A 19,651-nucleotide genomic window follows, 5' to 3' on the forward strand; every position below is an offset into this window, starting at 1 on the left:
GAATCTTACCTCAAAAATTACATCACCTAAGCATCGAAATGTTAAATATGGACCAATAACGTTCAATACATCTTCTTTACTTTCATTCTGAATTGTGAACTTTGGCACAAGAGGATCCCATTTCTGGACAATGAAACCAACAGTTGTCCCAGGGGGAGCTTGTACTTCTAGCTAAAAAGAAAAAAAAACTTCAATTAGTCAAACTGGAAAATGATGTCTAAATTCATCTACAACAGTAACTTTCAATACCCTTGACATTACCAGGGGGTTGTCACTTAGTGCTGATTGTCAATGCAACTCATTCAGCAATATCTGTCCTGAGCAATATGTCCATTATAAAACAAAGAAAGCTGTAATTTCCTCACTGTGTGTCAAAAATCATCACAAATGTGGTAAAGTGTTTAATTGTGCACAAAAATGCATTACTCAAAGCTCTATGCATCTGAATGAAAAGAGCAAAGCAGTTGTGTACGCGCAGATGTGTACAATAAATCTATTACCTTTCGTTCAGGATTTTTTTCATATTATTCTTCAAACTATAGTATATACAGTATATCTATATGTATAAAATGAGGGCGTATTAGTGAACTCTAGTTAACCCCTTCACCCCCAAGGGTGGTTTGCACGTTCATGACCAGGCCAATTTTTACAATTCTGACCACTGTACCTTTATGAGGTCATAACTCTGGAACACTTCCATGGATCCTGGTGATTCTGACATTGTTTTCTCGTGACATATTGTACTTCATGTTAGTGGTAAAACTTCATTCAAATAACTTGCATTTATTTGTGAGAAAAACGGAAATTTGGCGAAAATTTTGAAAATTTCGCAATTTTCCAACTTTGAATTTTTATGCCCTTAAATCACAGAGATACGGCACACAAAAAACTTGATAACTAACATTTCCCACATGTTTACTTTACATCAGCACAATTTTGGAACCAAAATTTTTTTTTGTTAGGAAGTTATAAGGGTTAAAAGTTGACCAGTGATTTCTCATTTTTACAACACCATTTTATTTTTAGGACCACATCACATTTGAAGCCACTTTGAGGGGTCTATATGATAGAAAATACCCAAAAGTGACACCATTCTAAAAACTGCACCCCTTAAGGTGCTCAAAACCACATTCAAGAAGTTTATTAACCCTTTAGGTGCGTCACAGGAATTTTTTTGAATATTTAAAAAAAAATGAACATCTAACTTTTTTTCATTAAAAAAATACTTCAGGTTCAATTTTTTTTATTTTACCAAGGGTAACATGAGAAATTGGACTGCAAAGTTATTGTGCAATTTGTCCTGAGTACGCTGATACCTGATATGTGGGGGGGAACGACTGTTTCGGCGCATGGCAGAGCTCAGAATCGAAGGAGCGCGGTTTGACTTTTTCAATGCAAAATTGGCTGGAATTCAGATTGGACGCCATGTCACGTTTGGAGAGTCCCTGATGTACATAAACAGTGGAAACCCCCTACAAGTGACCCCATTTTGGAAACTAGACCCCCCAAGGAACTTGTCTAGATATGTGGTGAGAACTTTGAACCCACAAGGGCTTTACAGAAGTTTATAACGTACAGCGGTACAATTAAAAAATCATATTTTTTCCACAAAAATGATCTTTTCACCTCAATTTTTATTTTCCCAAGGGTAACAGGACCCTAAAAGTTATTGTGCAATTTGTCCTGAGTACGCTGATACCCCACATGTGGGGGTAAACCACTATTTGGGCGCATGGCAGAGCTCGGAAGGGAAGCAGCACCATTTGACGTTTTTGGCTGGAATTGAGATCGGACATCATGTCGCGATTGGAAAACCCCTGATGTACCAAAACAGTGGAAACCCCCCACAAATGATGCCATTTTGGAAACTAGACCCCCTAAGGAACTTATCTAGATGTGTGGTGAGAACTTTGAACCCCCAAGGGCTTCACAGAAGTTTATAACATACAGCCGTACAATTAAAAAATCATATTTTTTCCACAAAAATGATCTTTTCACCCTCAATTCTTATTTTTCCAAGGGTAACAGGACCCTAAAAGTTATTGTGCAATTTGTCCTGAGTACGCTGATACCCCACATGTGGGGGTAAACCACTATTTGGGCGCATGTCAGAGCTTGGAAGGGAAGCAGCGCCATTTGACGTTTTTGGCTGGAATTGAGATCAGACACCATGTCGCGATTGGAAAACCCCTGATGTACCTAAACAATGGAACCCCCCCACAGATGACACCATTTTGTAAACTAGACCCCCCAAGGAACTTATCTAGATGTGTGGTGAGCACTTTGAACCCCCCAGTGCTTCACAGAAGTTTATAACGCCCGGGAGTGAAAATAAAAAATTCGTATTTTTTCCACAAACATGATCATTTAGTCACCATTTTTTTATTTTCCCAAGGGTACCAGGAGAAATTGGACCCCAAAAGTTGTTGTCCAATTTGTCCTGAGTATGCTGATACCCCATATGTGGGAGAAAACTACTGTATGGGCACACGTCGGGGCTCGGAAGGGAAGTAGTGACATTTTGGAATGCAGACTTTGATGGAATGGTCTGCGGGTGTCATGTTGCCTTTGGAGAGCCCCTAATGTACCTAAACAGTGGAAACCTCCACAAATGACCCCATTTTGGAAACGAGACCCCCCACGGAACTTATCTAGATGTGTGGTAAGCACTTTGAACCCCCAAGGGCTTCACAGAAGTTTATAATGCCCGGGCATAAAAATAAAAAAATCGTATTTTTTCCACAAACATGATCAATTAGTCCCCAATTTTTTCATTTTCCCAAGGGTAGCAGGAGAAATTGTCCAATTTGTCCTGAGTACGCTGACACCCCATATGTGGGAAAAACTACTGTATGGACACACGTCGGGGCTCGGAAGGGAAGCACTGACGTTTTGGAATTTAGACTTTGATGGAATGGTCTGCGTTTGGAGATCCCCTGATGTACCTAAACTATTGAAACTCCCCACAAGTGACCCCATTTTTGACACTAGACCCCCCACAGAACTTATCTAGATGTGTGGTGAGCACTTTGAACCCCCAAGTGCTTCACAGAAGTTTATAACGCTCGGACGTGAAGATAAAAAAATCATTTTTTTCCATAAAAATGATATTTTTGCCCCCAATTTTTTATTTTCCTAAGGGTAACAGGAGAAATTGGACCCCAAAAATTGTTTTGCAATTTGTCCTGAGTAGGCTGATACCCTACATGTGGGGGTAAACCACTATTTGGGCGCATGACAGAGCTCGGAAGGGAAGCAGCGCCATTTGACGTTTTTGGCTGGAATTGAGATCGGACACCATGTCGCGATTGGAAAACCCCTGATGTACATAAACAGTGGAACCGCCCCACAAATGACACCATTTTGTAAACTAGACCCCCCAAGGAACTTATCTAGATGTGTGGTGAGCACTTTGAACCCCCCAGTGCTTCACAGAACTTTATAACGCCCGGGAGTGAAAATAAAAAATTTGTATTTTTTCCACAAACATGATCAATTAGTCCCAATTTTTTCATTTTCCCAAGGGTAACAGGAGAAATTGAACCCCAAAAGTTGTTGTCCAATTTGTCCTGAGTACGCTGGTACCCTATATGTGGGAGAAAACTACTGTATGGACACACGTCAGGGCTCGGAAGGGAAGTAGTGACGTTTTGGAATGCAGACTTTGATGGAATGGTCTGCGGGTGTCATGTTGCCTTTGGAGAGCCCCTAATGTACCTAAACAGTGGAAACCTCCACAAATGACCCCATTTTGGAAACGAGACCCCCCACGGAACTTATCTAGATGTGTGGTGAGCACTTTGAACCCCCAAGGGCTTCACAGAAGTTTATAATGCCCGGGCATAAAAATAAAAAAATCGTATTTTTTCCACAAACATGATCAATTAGTCCCCAATTTTTTCATTTTCCCAAGGGTAGCAGGAGAAATTGTCCAATTTGTCCTGAGTACGCTGACACCCCATATGTGGGAAAAAACTACTGTATGGACACACGTCGGGGCTCGGAAGGGAAGCACTGACGTTTTGGAATTTAGACTTTGATGGAATGGTCTGCGTTTGGAGATCCCCTGATGTACCTAAACTATTGAAACTCCCCACAAGTGACCCCATTTTGGACACTAGACCCCCCACGGAACTTATCTAGATGTGTGGTGAGCACTTTGAACCACCAAGTGCTTCACAGAAGTTTATAACGCTCGGACGTGAAGATAAAAAATCATTTTTTTCCATAAAAATGATATTTTTGCCCCCAATTTTTTATTTTCCTAAGGGTAACAGGAGAAATTGGACCCCAAAAATTGTTTTGCAATTTGTCCTGAGTAGGCTGATACCCTACATGTGGGGGTAAAACACTGTTTGGGCGCATGGCAGAGCTTGGAAGGGAAGGAGCACCATTTGACTTTTTCAACTCAGAATTGGCTGGAATTGAGATCAGACGCCATGTTGCATTTGGAGAGCCCCTGATGTGCCCAAACAGTGGAAACCCCCAATTCTAACTCCAACCCGAACCCCAACACACCCCTAACCCTAATCTCAGCCCTAACCCTAACCCTAGCCCTAACCCTAACCCTAGCCCTAGCCCTAACCCTAACCCTAGCCCTAACCCTAACCCTAGCCCTAACCCTAACCCTAATGGAAAAGTGGAAATAAATACATTTTTTTATTTTATTATTTTTCCCTAACTAAGGGGGTGATAGCAGGGGGTTTGATTTACTATTTATGGCGGTTTTTATATTTGGCAGCTGTCGCACGCTAAAAGACGCTTTTTATTGTAAAAATAGTTTTTGCATCACCACATATTGAGAGCTATAATTTTTCTGTATTTTGACACACCGAGTCATATGAGGTCTTATTTTTTGCGGGACGAGTTGATGTTTTTATTGGTACCATTTTCGGGCACGTGACATTTTTTGATCGCTTTTTATTCCAATTTTTGGGATGCAGAATGAACAAAAACCAGCGTTTCATGAATTTCTTTTGGGGGGGGTGCGTTTACACCGTTCCGCGTGCGGTAAAATTGATAAAGCGGTTTTATTCTTCGGGTCAGTACGGTTACAGCGATACCTCATTTAGGTCGTTTTTTTATGTTTTGTCGGTTTTATGCAATGAAAACTATTTTATATAAATAATAATTATTTTTGCATCGCTTTATTCTGCGAGCTATAACTTTTTTATTTTTTTGCTGATGATGCTGTGTGGTGGCTCATTTTTTGCGGGACAAGATGACGTTTTCAGCGGTACCATGGATATTTATATGCATCTTTTTGGTCGCGCGTTATTACACTTTTTGTTTGGCGGTATGATAATAAATCATTATTTTTTGCTTCGTTTTTTATTTTTATTTTTTAAGGGGTTCGCTAAAGGGGTTATCTAATGGGACAGTTTTATAGGGCGGGTCGTTATGGACGCGGCGATACCTAATATGTGTACTTTTATTGTTTTTTTTTTTTTTATTTCCAAAAAATGGATTTATTCGGGGAATATTTTTTTTTTTTCTAATTTATTTGGCGATTTTTTCAAAATTATTTTAACACTTTTTTTTATTTTTTTTTAACTTTATTACATAGTCCCAGGTGGGACATCACTGTCCTGTGACAGATCACTGTGACAGATCAGCGATCTGTCACAGGCACTGCACTTAGCTTCCTCATACCTGCGCTTTGCAGGCACCGAGGAAGCCAGCTTCCTGCAGGAAAGGAGCCCCCCGCAGCAGCGCTGCACATTGCGCTGCCGTGGGGGGCTCAGGGAAGCACGGAGGGAGCCCCCTCCCTGCCGATGCTTCCCTTTAACCCCCGGTACACCGCGATCATGTTTGATCGCGGTATGCAAGGGGTTAACGTGTCGGGGGTGGTCCGTGACCGCCCCTGACACATTGTGCCGGGTGTCAGCTGTGATAATCAGCTGACACCCGGCCGCGATCAGCGGCGCTCACCAAGTGGGCGCCGCTGATCGCAGTAGATGTACTATCCCGTCCATGGGCATAGGGGCCCAGGTCCCATGGACGGGATAGTACGTCGGATGTCAGGAAGGGGTTAAAGACTAAGGGCTTGCTCACACGACCGTATAAGACCCCTGAGTGCTATTTGATATTTTTATCGGTTAGCACTTGGACCAATATTTTACTATGGGGCAGTGCAGATGTGTGATTATTTTCTCATGCCGATTCGGCATGATAAAACAATTGCAGCATGCTGCGGGTGCATCCGATGATTGCATCACGCTCACCCATCCAAGTCTATGGGTGAGTGTGAAACATTGAACTAGACTTGGTTATCATCTGAGTGCAGTCCAATATACATGCACAAAGACAATGGAAAAGATGGAAAGATTAACCCCTTAACTTCCAATGACGGACACATTATACCTTCAATTAAAGTGAAAAAAGTGAAAGTCCCTTAAAGGGACTAGGTAAAAAAGGAATAAAAAAATACGTAAAAAAATTACAATTACAAAAAAATAATAATAACAATAATATAATCCACTAATAAATATACATTTTTATGTAAAAAAAAATCTACCCATATTTGGTATCACCGCATCCGGAGCAATCCGATCTATAAGTGTAACACTAGTTAACCCTTTCAGTGAATGCCGTTAAAAAAACACAAAAAAATTGGCAAATTATACTTTATCACCATACCCCTTGGAAAAAGTGGAATAAAACGCGATCAAAAAGACAAATGGTAATAAAAATAGTATCACTGTAGGCGCCATCTTGTCCCGCAAAAACAAAGCCGCCATACAGCTCCATAAGCGGAAAAATAAAAAAGTTATAGCTCTCAGAATAAAGCAATGCAAAAATAATTATTTTTTCTGTAAAAGTGTTTATTGTGTAGAAGCTCCAAAACATAAAAAATATAAATGTGGCATTGCTGTAATCGTACTGACTCAAAGAGAAAACTGACTTATCAATTTTACCACATGCAGAAAAAAAACAAAGCAAAAAAATTCCTGAATTGCTGTTTCTTGTTCATTCTGCCTCCACAAAAATCAGGATACAAAATGATCAAAAAATGTCATGTGCCCGAAAAAGGTACCAATAAAAAAGTCAGTCTGCCCCGCAAAAACAAGCCCTCACATGACTCTGTCGGCCGAAATATGGAAAAATTATAACTAACAATATGGAGATGCAAAAACTTCTTGCTAAAAGCATTTTTTAGTGTGTGACAGAAGCTAAACATAAAAAAGATACAAATCTGGTATCGCTGTAATCACACTGACCCAAAGAATAAAGTCGCCTAATCACTTATATCGCACGAGGAATGGTGTGAAAAATAAATAAAGCCAATTCTTTACCTGCTGTGGATTTGTTCATTCTGCCTCCCAAAGATCGCAGTAATGCTTGGAGCACATTTATCCTGCGCTCTATGCTGAGCGCTTGCATCAGAGTTTCCATGTAAATCTCTGACTATATGTGATTCAGACAGAAGAACCAGCAGAAGATTCCCTATAATGAGGCAGATGGAGGCATTGTGAATGCCATAGGACCTGTGATCCGTCAGTGTCCATCTTTATAGTGAATGGATCCCTAAGGAGTTTAATCTGTCACGTAGCTTGGAGATTTAGATGGAAACCCCAAAGTATGCGCTCAGTGTAGAGTGCCAGATAAATGTGATCACAAACGTTATGAAAAATGTTCACAATTAAAACTTCAACTCAATCCATTAAAAAAGTCCCCACTCAGGTCTGTCATCTGTTAGCAAAAATACAGGGGGTTTCCACTTTACTGGTAGCACAACGGCTCTGGAACAGCCAAAAGAAATTCGGCAAATTTTGCACTCTCAAATCCAAATGTCCCCCTCGCTTCTGAACCCCAGTGTGCATAAACCACCATTAGCATTCACATTTAGCAGGGGTATAATTTCCAAAATGGGGTCACTTGGGATAAGGGGGATTTTGCTAATTAGCACTTAGGGGGCTCTGTATCTGGAGCCTGCAAACTATTCTAGGAAAATCTGTGCTCCAGGAGGCAAATAGCGCACTCTCCCTACCAAAACTCTCCATATGGCTAAGCAGTACTGTACAGTTGTGGCCAAAAGTATTGACACCCCTGCCATTTTGTCAGATAATACTCAGTTTCTTCCTGAAAATTAATGCAAACACAAATTATTTGGTATTATTATCTTCATTTAATTTGTCTTGAATGAAAAAACACAAAAAGAATTGTCCTAAAGCCAAATTGGATATAATTCCACACCAAACATAAAAAAGAGGGTGGACAAAAGTATTGGCACTGTTCGAAAAATCATGTGATGCTTCTCTAATTTGTGTAATTAACAGCACCTGTAACTTACCTGTGGCACCTAACAGGTGTTGGCAATAACTAAATCACACTTGCAGCCAGTTGACATGGATTAAAGTTGACTCAACCTCTGTCCTGTGTAGTTGTGTGTACCACATTGAGCATGGAGAAAAGAAAGAAGACCAAAGAACTGTCTGAGGACTTGAGAAACCAAATTGTGAGGAAGCATGAGCAATCTCCAGGCTACAAGTCCATCTCCAAAGACCTGAATGTTCCTGTGTCTACCGTACGCAGTGTCATCAAGAAGTTTAAAGCCCATGGCACTGTGGCTATCCTCCCTAGATGTGGACGGAAAAGAAAAATGGACAAGAGATTTCAATGCAAGATTGTGCAGATGTTGGATAAAGAACCTCGACTAACATCCAAACAAGTTCAAGCTGCCCTGCAGTCCGAGGGTACAACATTGTCAACCCGTACTATCCGTCGGCGTCTGAATGAAAAGGGACTGTATGGTAGGAGACCCAGGAAGACCCCACTTCTTACTCCGAGACATAAAAAAGCCAGGCTGGAGTTTGCCAAAACTTACCTGAAAAAGCCTAAAAGGTTTTGGAAGAATGTTCTGTGGTCAGATGAGACAAAAGTAGAGCTTTTTGGGCAAAGGCATCAACATAGAGTTTACAGGAGAAAAAAAGAGGCATTCAAAGAAAAAAACACGGTCCCTACAGTCAAACATGGCGGAGGTTCCCTGATGTTTTGGGGTTGCTTTGCTGCCTCTGGCACTGGACTGCTTGACCGTGTGCATGGCAATATGAAGTCTGAAGACTACCAACAAATTTTGCAGCATAATGTAGGGCCCAGTGTTAGAAAGATGGGTCTCCCTCAGAGGTCAAGGGTCTTCCAGCAGGACAATGACCCAAAACACACTTCAAAAAGCACTAGAAAATGGTTTGAGAGAAAGCACTGGAGACTTCTAAGGTGGCCAGCATTGAGTCCAGACCTGAATCCCATAGAACACCTGTGGAGAGATCTAAAAATGGCAGTTTGGAGAAGGCACCCTTCTAATATCAGGGACCTGGAGCAGTTTGCCAATGAATAATGGTCTAAAATTCCAGCAGAGCATTGTAAGAAACTCATTGATGGTTACTGGAAGCTGTTGGTCACAGTTATTTTGGCTAAAGGTTGTGCAAACAAGTATTAGTACTTTTGTCTGGCCCATTTTTGGAGTTTTGTGTGAAATGATCAATGTTTTGCTTTTTGCTTCATTATCTTTTGTGTTTTTTCATTTAAGACAAATTAAATGAAGATAATAATACCAAAGAATTTGTGTTTGCAATCATTTTCAGGAAGAAACTGAGTATTATCTGACAAAATTGCAGGGGTTTCAATACTTTTGGCCATAACTGTATACCCACATATGGTGTATTTCTATATCCAGCAGAAATTGTGGACACATTCTGGTGCCAATTTTATCCACTTCTTGTGTGAAAATGTTAAATCTGGGGCTACAACAACATTTTTGTGGTAAAAATGTAATTTTTTTTCACAGCTCACTGGTATACAATTCTGTGGCACATCCTTTGTATCAATATGATTATTACATGCTTAGATTAAATCATTGAGAAGTGTAGTTTGTAAAATGCGGTCACTTATGGGGCGTTCTACTGTTCTGGCACCTCAGGGGCTCTCATAGTGGGTCATTGCACCCTCAAACCATAATAGTAAAATCTGTACTACAATAATCCTTCCCTTTTGAGCTTTGCACTGTGCCTCAAAAGTAGTTTTCACCCACACTTGGAGTATTGGCACACTCGGCAGAAATTGCACAACAAATTCAGCAGTCCATTTTCTCCAGTTACCCTTGAGAAAATAAAAAATTGGAGGCTTAAAAGAAAAATTTGTGGGAAAAATGTATTTTCTTTTAAGTTTCTTAGCTCTGTTATAAACTTCTGTAAAGCACCTGGTGGTTCAAGATGCTCATCACACATCTAGAAAAGTTCCTTGAGGTGTATAGTTTCCAAAATGGTATCAGTTGTGTGGGGTTTCCACTGTTTAGGCACATCAGGGGCCCTCCAAAGGTGACATGGCATCCGCTCTCGATTCCAGTCAATTTTGTGTTCAAAAAGTCAAACCTTTCTCCTTTCCTTCCGGGTCCTGCCGTGTGCCAAAACAGTGGTCTTCCTCCACACATGGGGTATTGGTGAACTAAGTTGAAATTGCACAACAATTTTTGGGGTCCATTTTCTCCTGCTACCTTTGTTAAAATAAAAAAATGGTGCAAAGGCTAGTTTCACACTTGCTTTTTTTTGCAGCACGTTTTTCCCGGAAAAAAACGCATTGAAAAAACGCATACATAAGCATACAACTGCTGCGTTTTTTTCAAGCATTTTTATGAGCATGCATGAAAAAAACGCAGCGTTTTTATGCGTTTGTATGCGTTTTTAGCGCGTTTTTACCGCGTTTGCGTTTTTTTCCAACATTTTTAGGTGGCCCCTCACACTACCCAAACCATGACTTTACTAACCCTAACCCTGACCCTAACCCTAACCCTAACCCTGACCCTAACCCTAACCCTAACCCTGACCCTAACCCTTAACCAAATCATACTTAACCCTAACCCAAACCCTAAACCCTAACTAACCCTAACCCTAACCCTGACCCTAACCCTAACCCTAACCCTAACCCTGACCCTAACCCTAACCCTAACCCTAACCCTGACCCTAACCCTTAACAAAACCATACTTAACCCTAACCCTGACCCTAACCCTAACCCTAACCCTGACCCTAACCCTTAACCAAACCATACTTAACCCTAATCCTGACCCTAACCCTGACCCTAACCCTAACCCTAACCCTAACCCTGACCCTAACCCTTAACAAAACCATACTTAACCCTAATCCTGACCCTAACCCTGACCCTAATCCTTAACAAAACCATACTTAACCCTAATCCTGACCCTAACCCTGACCCTAACCCTAACCCTAACCCTAACCCTGACCCTAACCCTAACCCTAACCCTAACCCTGACCCTAACCCTTAACAAAACCATACTTAACCCTAATCCTGACCCTAACCCTGACCCTAATCCTTAACAAAACCATACTTAACCCTAATCCTGACCCTAACCCTGACCCTAACCCTAACCCTAACCCTAACCCTGACCCTAACCCTAACCCTAACCCTAACCCTGACCCTAACCCTTAACAAAACCATACTTAACCCTAATCCTGACCCTAACCATGACCCTAATCCTTAACAAAACCATACTTAACCCTAACCCTGACCCTAACCCTAACCCTAACCCTGACCCTGACCATAACCCTAACCCTAAACCCCCTTAACTAACCCTAACTCTAACCCAAACCCCTAAATTCCATGGTTTAAAAAAAAAAACGCATATGCAAAAAAACGCATACATGAGCATGCCAGTGCGCACATATGCGCATCCATAGGCTATAATGGCCATTTTTAGCGCAAAACGTGCGCATATGTGTGCATGCGCTTTTTTGCAGGGCCAAAAAATGCAACATGCTGCGTCTGGAAAATCCCAACGCACACCCCAAAAAAACGCAGCGCATGAAAATCGCATACATGCGCTGACCAGTGCGCAGGTATGCGCACCCATGTTAAATATAGGGGAAAAAACGCATGCGCAGGTGTGCGTTTTTTTCCAGCGCTAAAAAACGCAAATGTGAAACCAGCCTAAATGATGATTTTTGAGGAAAAAATGTAATTTTTAATTTTCACGGTTAAGTACATTCCTTGATGGGTCTAGTTTCCAAAATGGAGTTACTTGTGGGGGTTTTGCACTGTTTAGGTACATCAGGGACTTTCCAAAATGTGACATGGTGTCTAAACTCAATTCCAGCCAATTTTGTGTTGAAAAAGTCAATCGGTACTCCTTTCCTTCCAAGCTCTGTCATGCGCCTAATCAGTGGTTTACCCCATATATGGGATATCAAAATACACAGGACAAATTACAGAACAACTTTTGGGGTCCAGTTTCCCCTGTTACCCTCAGGAAAATAAAAAATTGGGGGCAAAAATATCATTTTTGTGGAAAGAATATGATTTTTTATTTTCACGTCTGTACGTTCTAAACTTCTGTGAAGCACTTGGGGGTTCAAAGTGCTCACCATGTATCTAGGTAAGTTCCTTGGGGGATCTATTTTCCAAAATGGGGTCACTTGTGGGGGTTTCCACTGTTTAGGTACATCAGGAGCTCTCCAAATGCGACATGGCATCTGCTCTCGATTCCAGCCAATTTTACATTCAAAACCTCAAATGGTGCTCCTTCCCTTCCGAGCCCTGCCGTGCACCTAAAGAGTGGTCTTCCTCTACCCATGGGGCATCAGTGTACTCAGGAGAAATTGCATAGCCAATATTATGGTTCATTTTCTCCTGATACTCTTGACAAAATAAAAAAAATTGTGTCCAAAGTAAAAAATTTTGAAAAAAAGTTAAATGCTCATTTTTTCCTTCCATATTGCTTCAATTCTTGGGAATCATCTAAAGGGTTAATAAACTTTTTGAATGTGGTTTTGAACACCTTCAGGGGTGCAGTTTTTAGAATGGGGTCACTTTTGGATATTCTCTGTCATATAGGCCTACAAAGTGACTTCAAATATATGGTGGTCCCTAAAAAAATGGAAAAATAAGAAATTGTTGGTCAAGTTCTAACCCTTAATAACTTCCTAACAAAAAAATGTTTCAAAAACTGTGCTGATGTCAAGTAGACATGTGGGAAATGTTATTTATTAACTATTTTGTGTGACATAATGCTCTGATTTTGAACATAAAAATTAGAAATTGTGAAATTTTCAAATTGTTTGCCAAATTTAATTTTTTTTCTCAAATAAACACAAGAAATTTTGAAGAAACTTTACCACTATAATAACGTATACAATACAGTATGTCAGGAAAAAAAGCATCTCAGAATCAGCGGGATCCATTGAAGTGTTCCAGAGTTATAACCACATAAAGTGACAGTGGTCAGATTGTCGTTTCAGGTGATTGTTCAATACAAAAAAAAAATAAAAAACAAATCTGAACTGAGAAAAGTAAGTTAATGTGTATGCACAATGTAAGTGCATATTTACACATGACCATTAACCAGAGAAAGCAAAAAGCAAAAAACACACAAATATCCTGAACTAAAAGTAAAAAATATACTGCAAATAATGCATAAAGGTAATAATAATAATGAGGGTATTTAGTAAACATAATTTTGATCAAAATAATGTACAAGCCATCCCGCCACGTCACGGCAACCCTTGTGGGACAGTCCCTACTCTAGTATTTAAAACCTTTTCACTTGCCAAGTGGCGTGAATGTGAATAAGGGTCGAGCGGCTGAACCACTTGTAACAGCTTAGGCCAGACTGGATGGCTTTCCCAGCTCAGAAAGAGGGCGGTCACACCCATATATGCACTGAATGCACAATGAAATGAATAAAAAAAAAATCTGAACTGAGAAAAGTAAGTTAATGTGTATGCACAATGTAAGTGCATATTAACACATGACCATTAACCAGAGAAAGCAAAAAGCAAAAAACACACAAATATCCTGAACTAAAAGTAAAAAATATACTGCAAATAATGCATAAAGGTAATAATAATAATGAGGGTATTTAGTAAACATAATTTTGATCAAAATAATGTACAAGCCATCCCGCCACGTCACGGCAACCCTTGTGGGACAGTACCTACTCTAGTATTTAAAACCTTTTCACTTGCCAAGTGGCGTGAATGTGAATAAGGGTCGAGCGGCTGAACCACTTGTAACAGCTTAGGCCAGACTGGATGTACATTATTGTACATTATTTTGATCAAAATTATGTTTACTAAATACCCTCATTATTATTATTACCTTTATGCATTATTTGCAGTATATTTTTTACTTTTAGTTCAGGATATTTGTGTGTTTTTTGCTTTTTGCTTTCTCTGGTTAATGGTCATGTGTTAATATGCACTTACATTGTGCATACACATTAACTTACTTTTCTCAGTTCAGATTTGTTTTTTATTCATTTCATTGTGCATTCAGTGCATATATGGGTGTGACCGCCCTCTTTCTGAGCTGGGAAAGCCATCCAGTCTGGCCTAAGCTGTTACAAGTGGTTCAGCCGCTCGACCCTTATTCACATTCACTCCACTTGGCAAGTGAAAAGGTTTTAAATACTAGAGTAGGGACTGTCCCACAAGGGTTGCCGTGACGTGGCGGGATGGCTTGTACATTATTTTGATCAAAATTATGTTTACTAAATACGCTCATTATTATTATTACTACCTTTATGCATTATTTGCAGTATATTTTTTACTTTTAGTTCAGGATATTTGTGTGTTTTTTGCTTTTTGCTTTCTTCGATTGTTCAATACAAGCAGTCAAGTGTGTGCACTACTTCTGAATATTATGCGATTGTATCCTGTAATTTTTAAGTTTTCTCTATGTCTTCCTACTTTTATCTCTAGCACCTTCTTTTTCTTCTCTCACCAGCATTCCATAGACTTCGATAGACATCAACTGTAATCTGATCCCTCAGTGAGCTGAAAACCTATTTTCACTGAAGACAAATTTGAGAGTTGAATTCACGGAAGATAAGGGACGAAAGATTTTTCTTTTACAAGGTTTCATAACTTTCACATGTGCTACTGATTTATAAAAACAAAATGGAAATGATTGTTACTGTTCAGGCTTTTTTGCATGCCAGATGATACCTAGTCTGCTGTGATATTCTCCTGCTGATTAAACACTGATTGTATTGAAATTACAGCAAGCTGCTGAGCAATTGATACATCACTGGAATAATGTTCTTTGCCTCCACATTATGCTTCGTATACGTGTGGCAACCGTGTGCCGCCTGTGTGCCACATTAGTACCACACGGACGGCCGCCGGGGTAGAAGCGCTACAGTAAGCGCTGTCCCATGGTAGCAGGTGCTGAAGACGGCTCTCAACATTCTCCCCTGCTCTGCCAGCGATCGGCGCATGCAGAAGGGAATGATGAGAGTTATATTAAAGTCAGAACAATGACAGCAGGTGGGGGCTTTTGGGACTATTACTCCCATCATTCGTCTCTTGCTGACATTAATAAAAGTGACAGCAGGAGTGGATGATTGGGGCATTCCTCACCTGCCACCTGCGATATAACTAAATAAATGAATGAAAAACCTGGTGTGGATTCCCCCTATTTTCTTTAACCAACCAGGCAAAACTCGCAGTGGGGGCTGCATCCCTCAGCTGTCAGCTTCAGCAAGGTTGGTTGTCAAGAATAGCGGGCTCCCCACACTATTTTTTTTTTTAATTATTTATTTATTTTAATTATTATTTCAACCTGGACTGTCACATCTTGGCACTGTCCAGGTTCAAAACTAGCCCCCAGACATGGATTACGGTGTGGGACAGAACGACCGACAGGTATGGTACAGTATATTTTGTTTTTTTATTTTATTTTTATTACAGGAGATCAAGGGCTTTGGTGGAATTAGGCGAGGTTGTAAGTGTGGTTTAATTGAGATTATTAAAGGAGTCTGTCATTTTTTCAATGAAAAGTGTCTGTGTTTTCTTATAGTGTGACTGTATGATTAGTAATGTGGGCGTCTTATTGATGCCTCTCCTTTACTAACCTCTGATCTTGATGTCATCTACCAATACAAAGGTGACATAGAATGCGCCTTTTCTGGGCAGCTGTGGGCTGCTATTTTTAGGCTGGGGGGGCCCATATCAATGGCCCCTTACCAGAGAGAGAAAACCAGCCCTCAGCTGTCAGTTTTAGCAACGCTGGTTGTCAAAAGTGGGGGGACGCCACGCTGTTTTTTTTAAATTATTTATTTAAATAATAAAATAATAGTGTGGGGTCCCATCTAGTTTTGATAACCAACCTTGCTGACAGCTGAGGGTTGCAACCCCCAGCTGTGAGTTTTGCCTGGTTGGTTAAAGAAAACAGGGGGAACCCACGTCAGGTTTTTCATTCATTTATTTAGTTATATCACAGGTGGCAGGTGAGGAATACCCGATCATCCGCTCCTGCTGTCACTGTTATTAGCTGCAGCAGATGTTGGATGATGGGAGTAATAGTCCCAAAAACCCACACCTGCTGTCATTGTTCTGACTTTAATATAACTCTCATAATTTTCTTCTGCTTGTGCCGATCACCGGCAGAGCAGGGGAGAATGATAAGAGCCACCTTCAGCGCCTGCTGCGTGGAACAGCGCTTAGTGTAGTGCTTCTTCCCTGGGGCCGATGCATGTCATCAATGTGTGTTCTCCATGTGCACGTGTGCGGAACGTTTTGCCACCTGTGCTGATGGTAAAAAAATGGATATGTCTGTGTGGGACACACGGACAAACGTTCCATGAAAACACAATGACATGTGCACAGACCCACTCATTTGAATGGGTCTAGGTGTGTCAGTGTCTCCAGTATGTGTGAAAACTGTCACCACACCTACCAGAGACACGGATGCGTGAAAGAGGCCTCATATAAACACTAGCACCAATGTCACCAGTGTGTCACATCCTCCTGGGAGATCTAGGGTTAGGCGATCATCACTGATTGGGAATTGCAGGTCTTCCATTTAGCCTGTGTGTTTTGTTCCTCATTTTAAATGGACTTAATTTTCTTTGGCACTGAAGAGGTTAACGACTATTTGAATGCTGGTTGGAGACATGCAGCTCCCTCTCACAGCTGCTCCTGATCTGCTAGTGCTCTCCCTCTATAAAACCTGGCGTGACTTTTTCATCCCTGTCTGTGAAAGTTTACTTCCTGGGTTGCTGGAGTTGGTGTGCTGATGTTGAAGTTTGTAGTTGCTGCTGGAGATTGTTGGATGCTGTTTTGGTATGCATGCTTTCTCCAATATCCTATTCCCATTTGGTTCATACCTGCCTATCCTTCCCGATATTATTCTCCCTACCCTTGATGAGTGTTTTTTACGTAAGTAGCTTTTTGTTATCCCTGTTTGTTTTACGTGTTTATACACTAACATATCTGTCCCAGGCCTCCTAGGGAGAGGGGACAGCTTAGGGCATATGAGGAGTATGGTAAGGTCAGAGACTCGGGCCTTACTACCATCAAGAGTACCCCCGGGATAGGGATAGCTAGGGTCCCAGTTCCATGGACAATTTGAGGTCCCCCGAAGACCGCCACAACGTGACAACCAGGGATAGTCAGTGCTGTATCATCCAGATATATAGGGGGTGAGTAGTTCTACAGTACTTTTCATTTTGATTTTTTATTTTTTGTTACATAGGCAGCTGTTTTAAGTTAAAAAAAGATAAGTTGTCCCTTCAAACTTTTACCGCTTTAGATTAAAGTTCTTGTTTTGTTCCTGCCACTGTGTGTGTATGTGCCGTGCCATTCCCTGCGGTGCACAGGGGGCACAGTTTTCATGAAACCACATCCTCTTTGTTAGGATAGTTAAATGCAGCAGAATTTCTGTTTGAAAGAAGCAACAGAAAAAACACAGCATTTACGCTCCATGTAAAAACACACATTAAGTGTTCAAGCAACGTCCATTGTGCGCCTAACGAAGCTGGTGTACTGTGTGGTTTTGGTGCTTTTTTTCTCCATAGGCGTGAAAAAATGCATGAAAAAAACCATTGTTGTTGTTCAGTTTTGCTCATTGTTTACATCAGGGGGGTGCCAGGTGTTGGACCCCCAAAAGTCCACAGAAATGTCTGTGTCGGAAACTGCTTTTACCAATGTTAGCAATTAAGTGGATGTGCCACCCCCCCAGGTGCTGTCTGTTTTTCCACAAATATCAAAGACTGACAATCCCTTCCAAACAGAAAAACAGGTGTTAGCAGGTGCAAGCTAAGATAGACACTTCCATATCTAACTAACAAATTAAAGCTGCACTCTGTATTGCTATAGTATGCAAACATGGAATATATGAAGTTGGAACTGCATTATTCCTTTAGAAAAAAAGATAAAAGGAAGATACTAAGCACATAATGTCATGATTCAGGTTGGATCTGACAGATTAAATGCACAAAGTAACCTTTTTTTTCCTTTGGCTGTGTGCCTAAGGTGGTTTTGCCCCCGGTGGTCATTAGGGTCATTGCACTGTGGTGGTTTCAGTTGTAGTTTTCCTCCCGGTGGCCATTAGGGTCATTGCACTTTGGTTACCATAGTTTGTGCACGTGATTATGTAACAGGTGTGATTGCTCTATAAAAGAGTCTCAGGTGTGTCAATCACTGTTGGTGATAGTTTCTCATTTGCATGCAAGCCTGGGTGAAGAATGGAGCTGAAGGAGAGTCACGGGCAGCTCAGTGAGAGTCCTGGAGTAGCAGCTATGGTGTCTACAAGGAGGGCTGGCATGGCTTGTTGGAGTTGCAGCTATGGTGTCAGCAAGGAGTTCTTGCATGGCTTGGTGGAGTGGCAGCTATGGTGTAGAGCTGCACTCAGGATGCTGGATTCGGTTGCTGGAAAGCTGGACTCAAAATGTTGGACTCTTTGGCAGAAAAGCTGGACTCATTTGCTGGACTCTGTTTCTGGACAGCTGCACGCAGGTGGTGGACTCTGTTTGCTCCAAGGCTGCACTATGGTGTTGGATCCGGTCGGAGGAAAAGATGCACGCAGGTGGTGGGCTCTGGTGCTGGGAGCGTAAGCAACAGAACAAAGCTAAGTGGTGTTCCCCTGTTTTGTCATTTTTCCTTATGTGTGTTTAGTGCAGTGGTGGGATTAATTTCCACACTGACCATTTCCCTAGTGAGGGTTTAGGTGCAGGGCGAGCTAGGGATATTAGGTATCCTGATCGGCGCCCGGTGCGGAACCGGCCTAGGGAACGTTAGGAGTGTAGAGACACTGACTCAGGGGAGTGCAGGAGGTCTCCACTTCCCCATTTCCCTATCGCAGGGCCACCATTGATATTGTTCCCCAGGTTTTCCCTATTCCCTTTGTCTGGTTGTATTAGTTACCGGCCTGCGGGCCGCGTCACACTGGACAATTACATGTGCCGTGTCCTGTTGTATCAGTTACCGGTCTGCTGGCCGTGTCACACAGGACGGGGCATGTGACACATAAATTGACCAATTCATGTGTGCCCAACAGCCATCGACAAGGTGACCTTCTGTGCTTTGAACCTAACTTGATACCTTTCTTGGACTGGTAGCCATCAATTATATGGATGGGTAGGATCCTGCTGTGATTAAAACCGCCATAGGATGATGGGTGGAGTGCTCAGACAGAGAATCTATGTATGCAAATTTCAAAGACTGATCGTCACTTCCAAACAGAAAAACAAGTGTAAACAGGTGCTAGCTAAAATAGGCACCTCTATATGTAATTGGCCTGCATGCTATCCAGGTGCTGTCTGTTTTTCACGGCCTGCTGTATAGGAAAAGCTGGAAAAACATCCACAATTTAATGTTTTCTTCATCTGGGAAAAGATGATGAAACTCTGATCCAGCTATG

The 19,651-nt window shown here is 41.4% G+C and overlaps 1 protein-coding gene across 1 annotated transcript in view; it reads right to left on the reverse strand.

Moving 5' to 3' along the window:
• Positions 1-19,651, reverse strand: part of LOC141092829 (phospholipid scramblase family member 5-like) — a 138,545-nt gene that overhangs the window by 51,981 nt on the left and 66,913 nt on the right. The window contains exon 5 of the mRNA XM_073579154.1: positions 10-171. Coding sequence (XP_073435255.1) covers positions 10-171 — 162 coding nt within the window. The remainder of the gene's footprint in view (positions 1-9; positions 172-19,651) is intronic.

Source organism: Dendrobates tinctorius, unplaced genomic scaffold (assembly GCF_039654945.1).
Source record: "Dendrobates tinctorius isolate UK_male_01 unplaced genomic scaffold, ASM3965494v1 ptg000060l, whole genome shotgun sequence".
Classification (NCBI taxonomy): domain Eukaryota; kingdom Metazoa; phylum Chordata; class Amphibia; order Anura; family Dendrobatidae; genus Dendrobates; species Dendrobates tinctorius.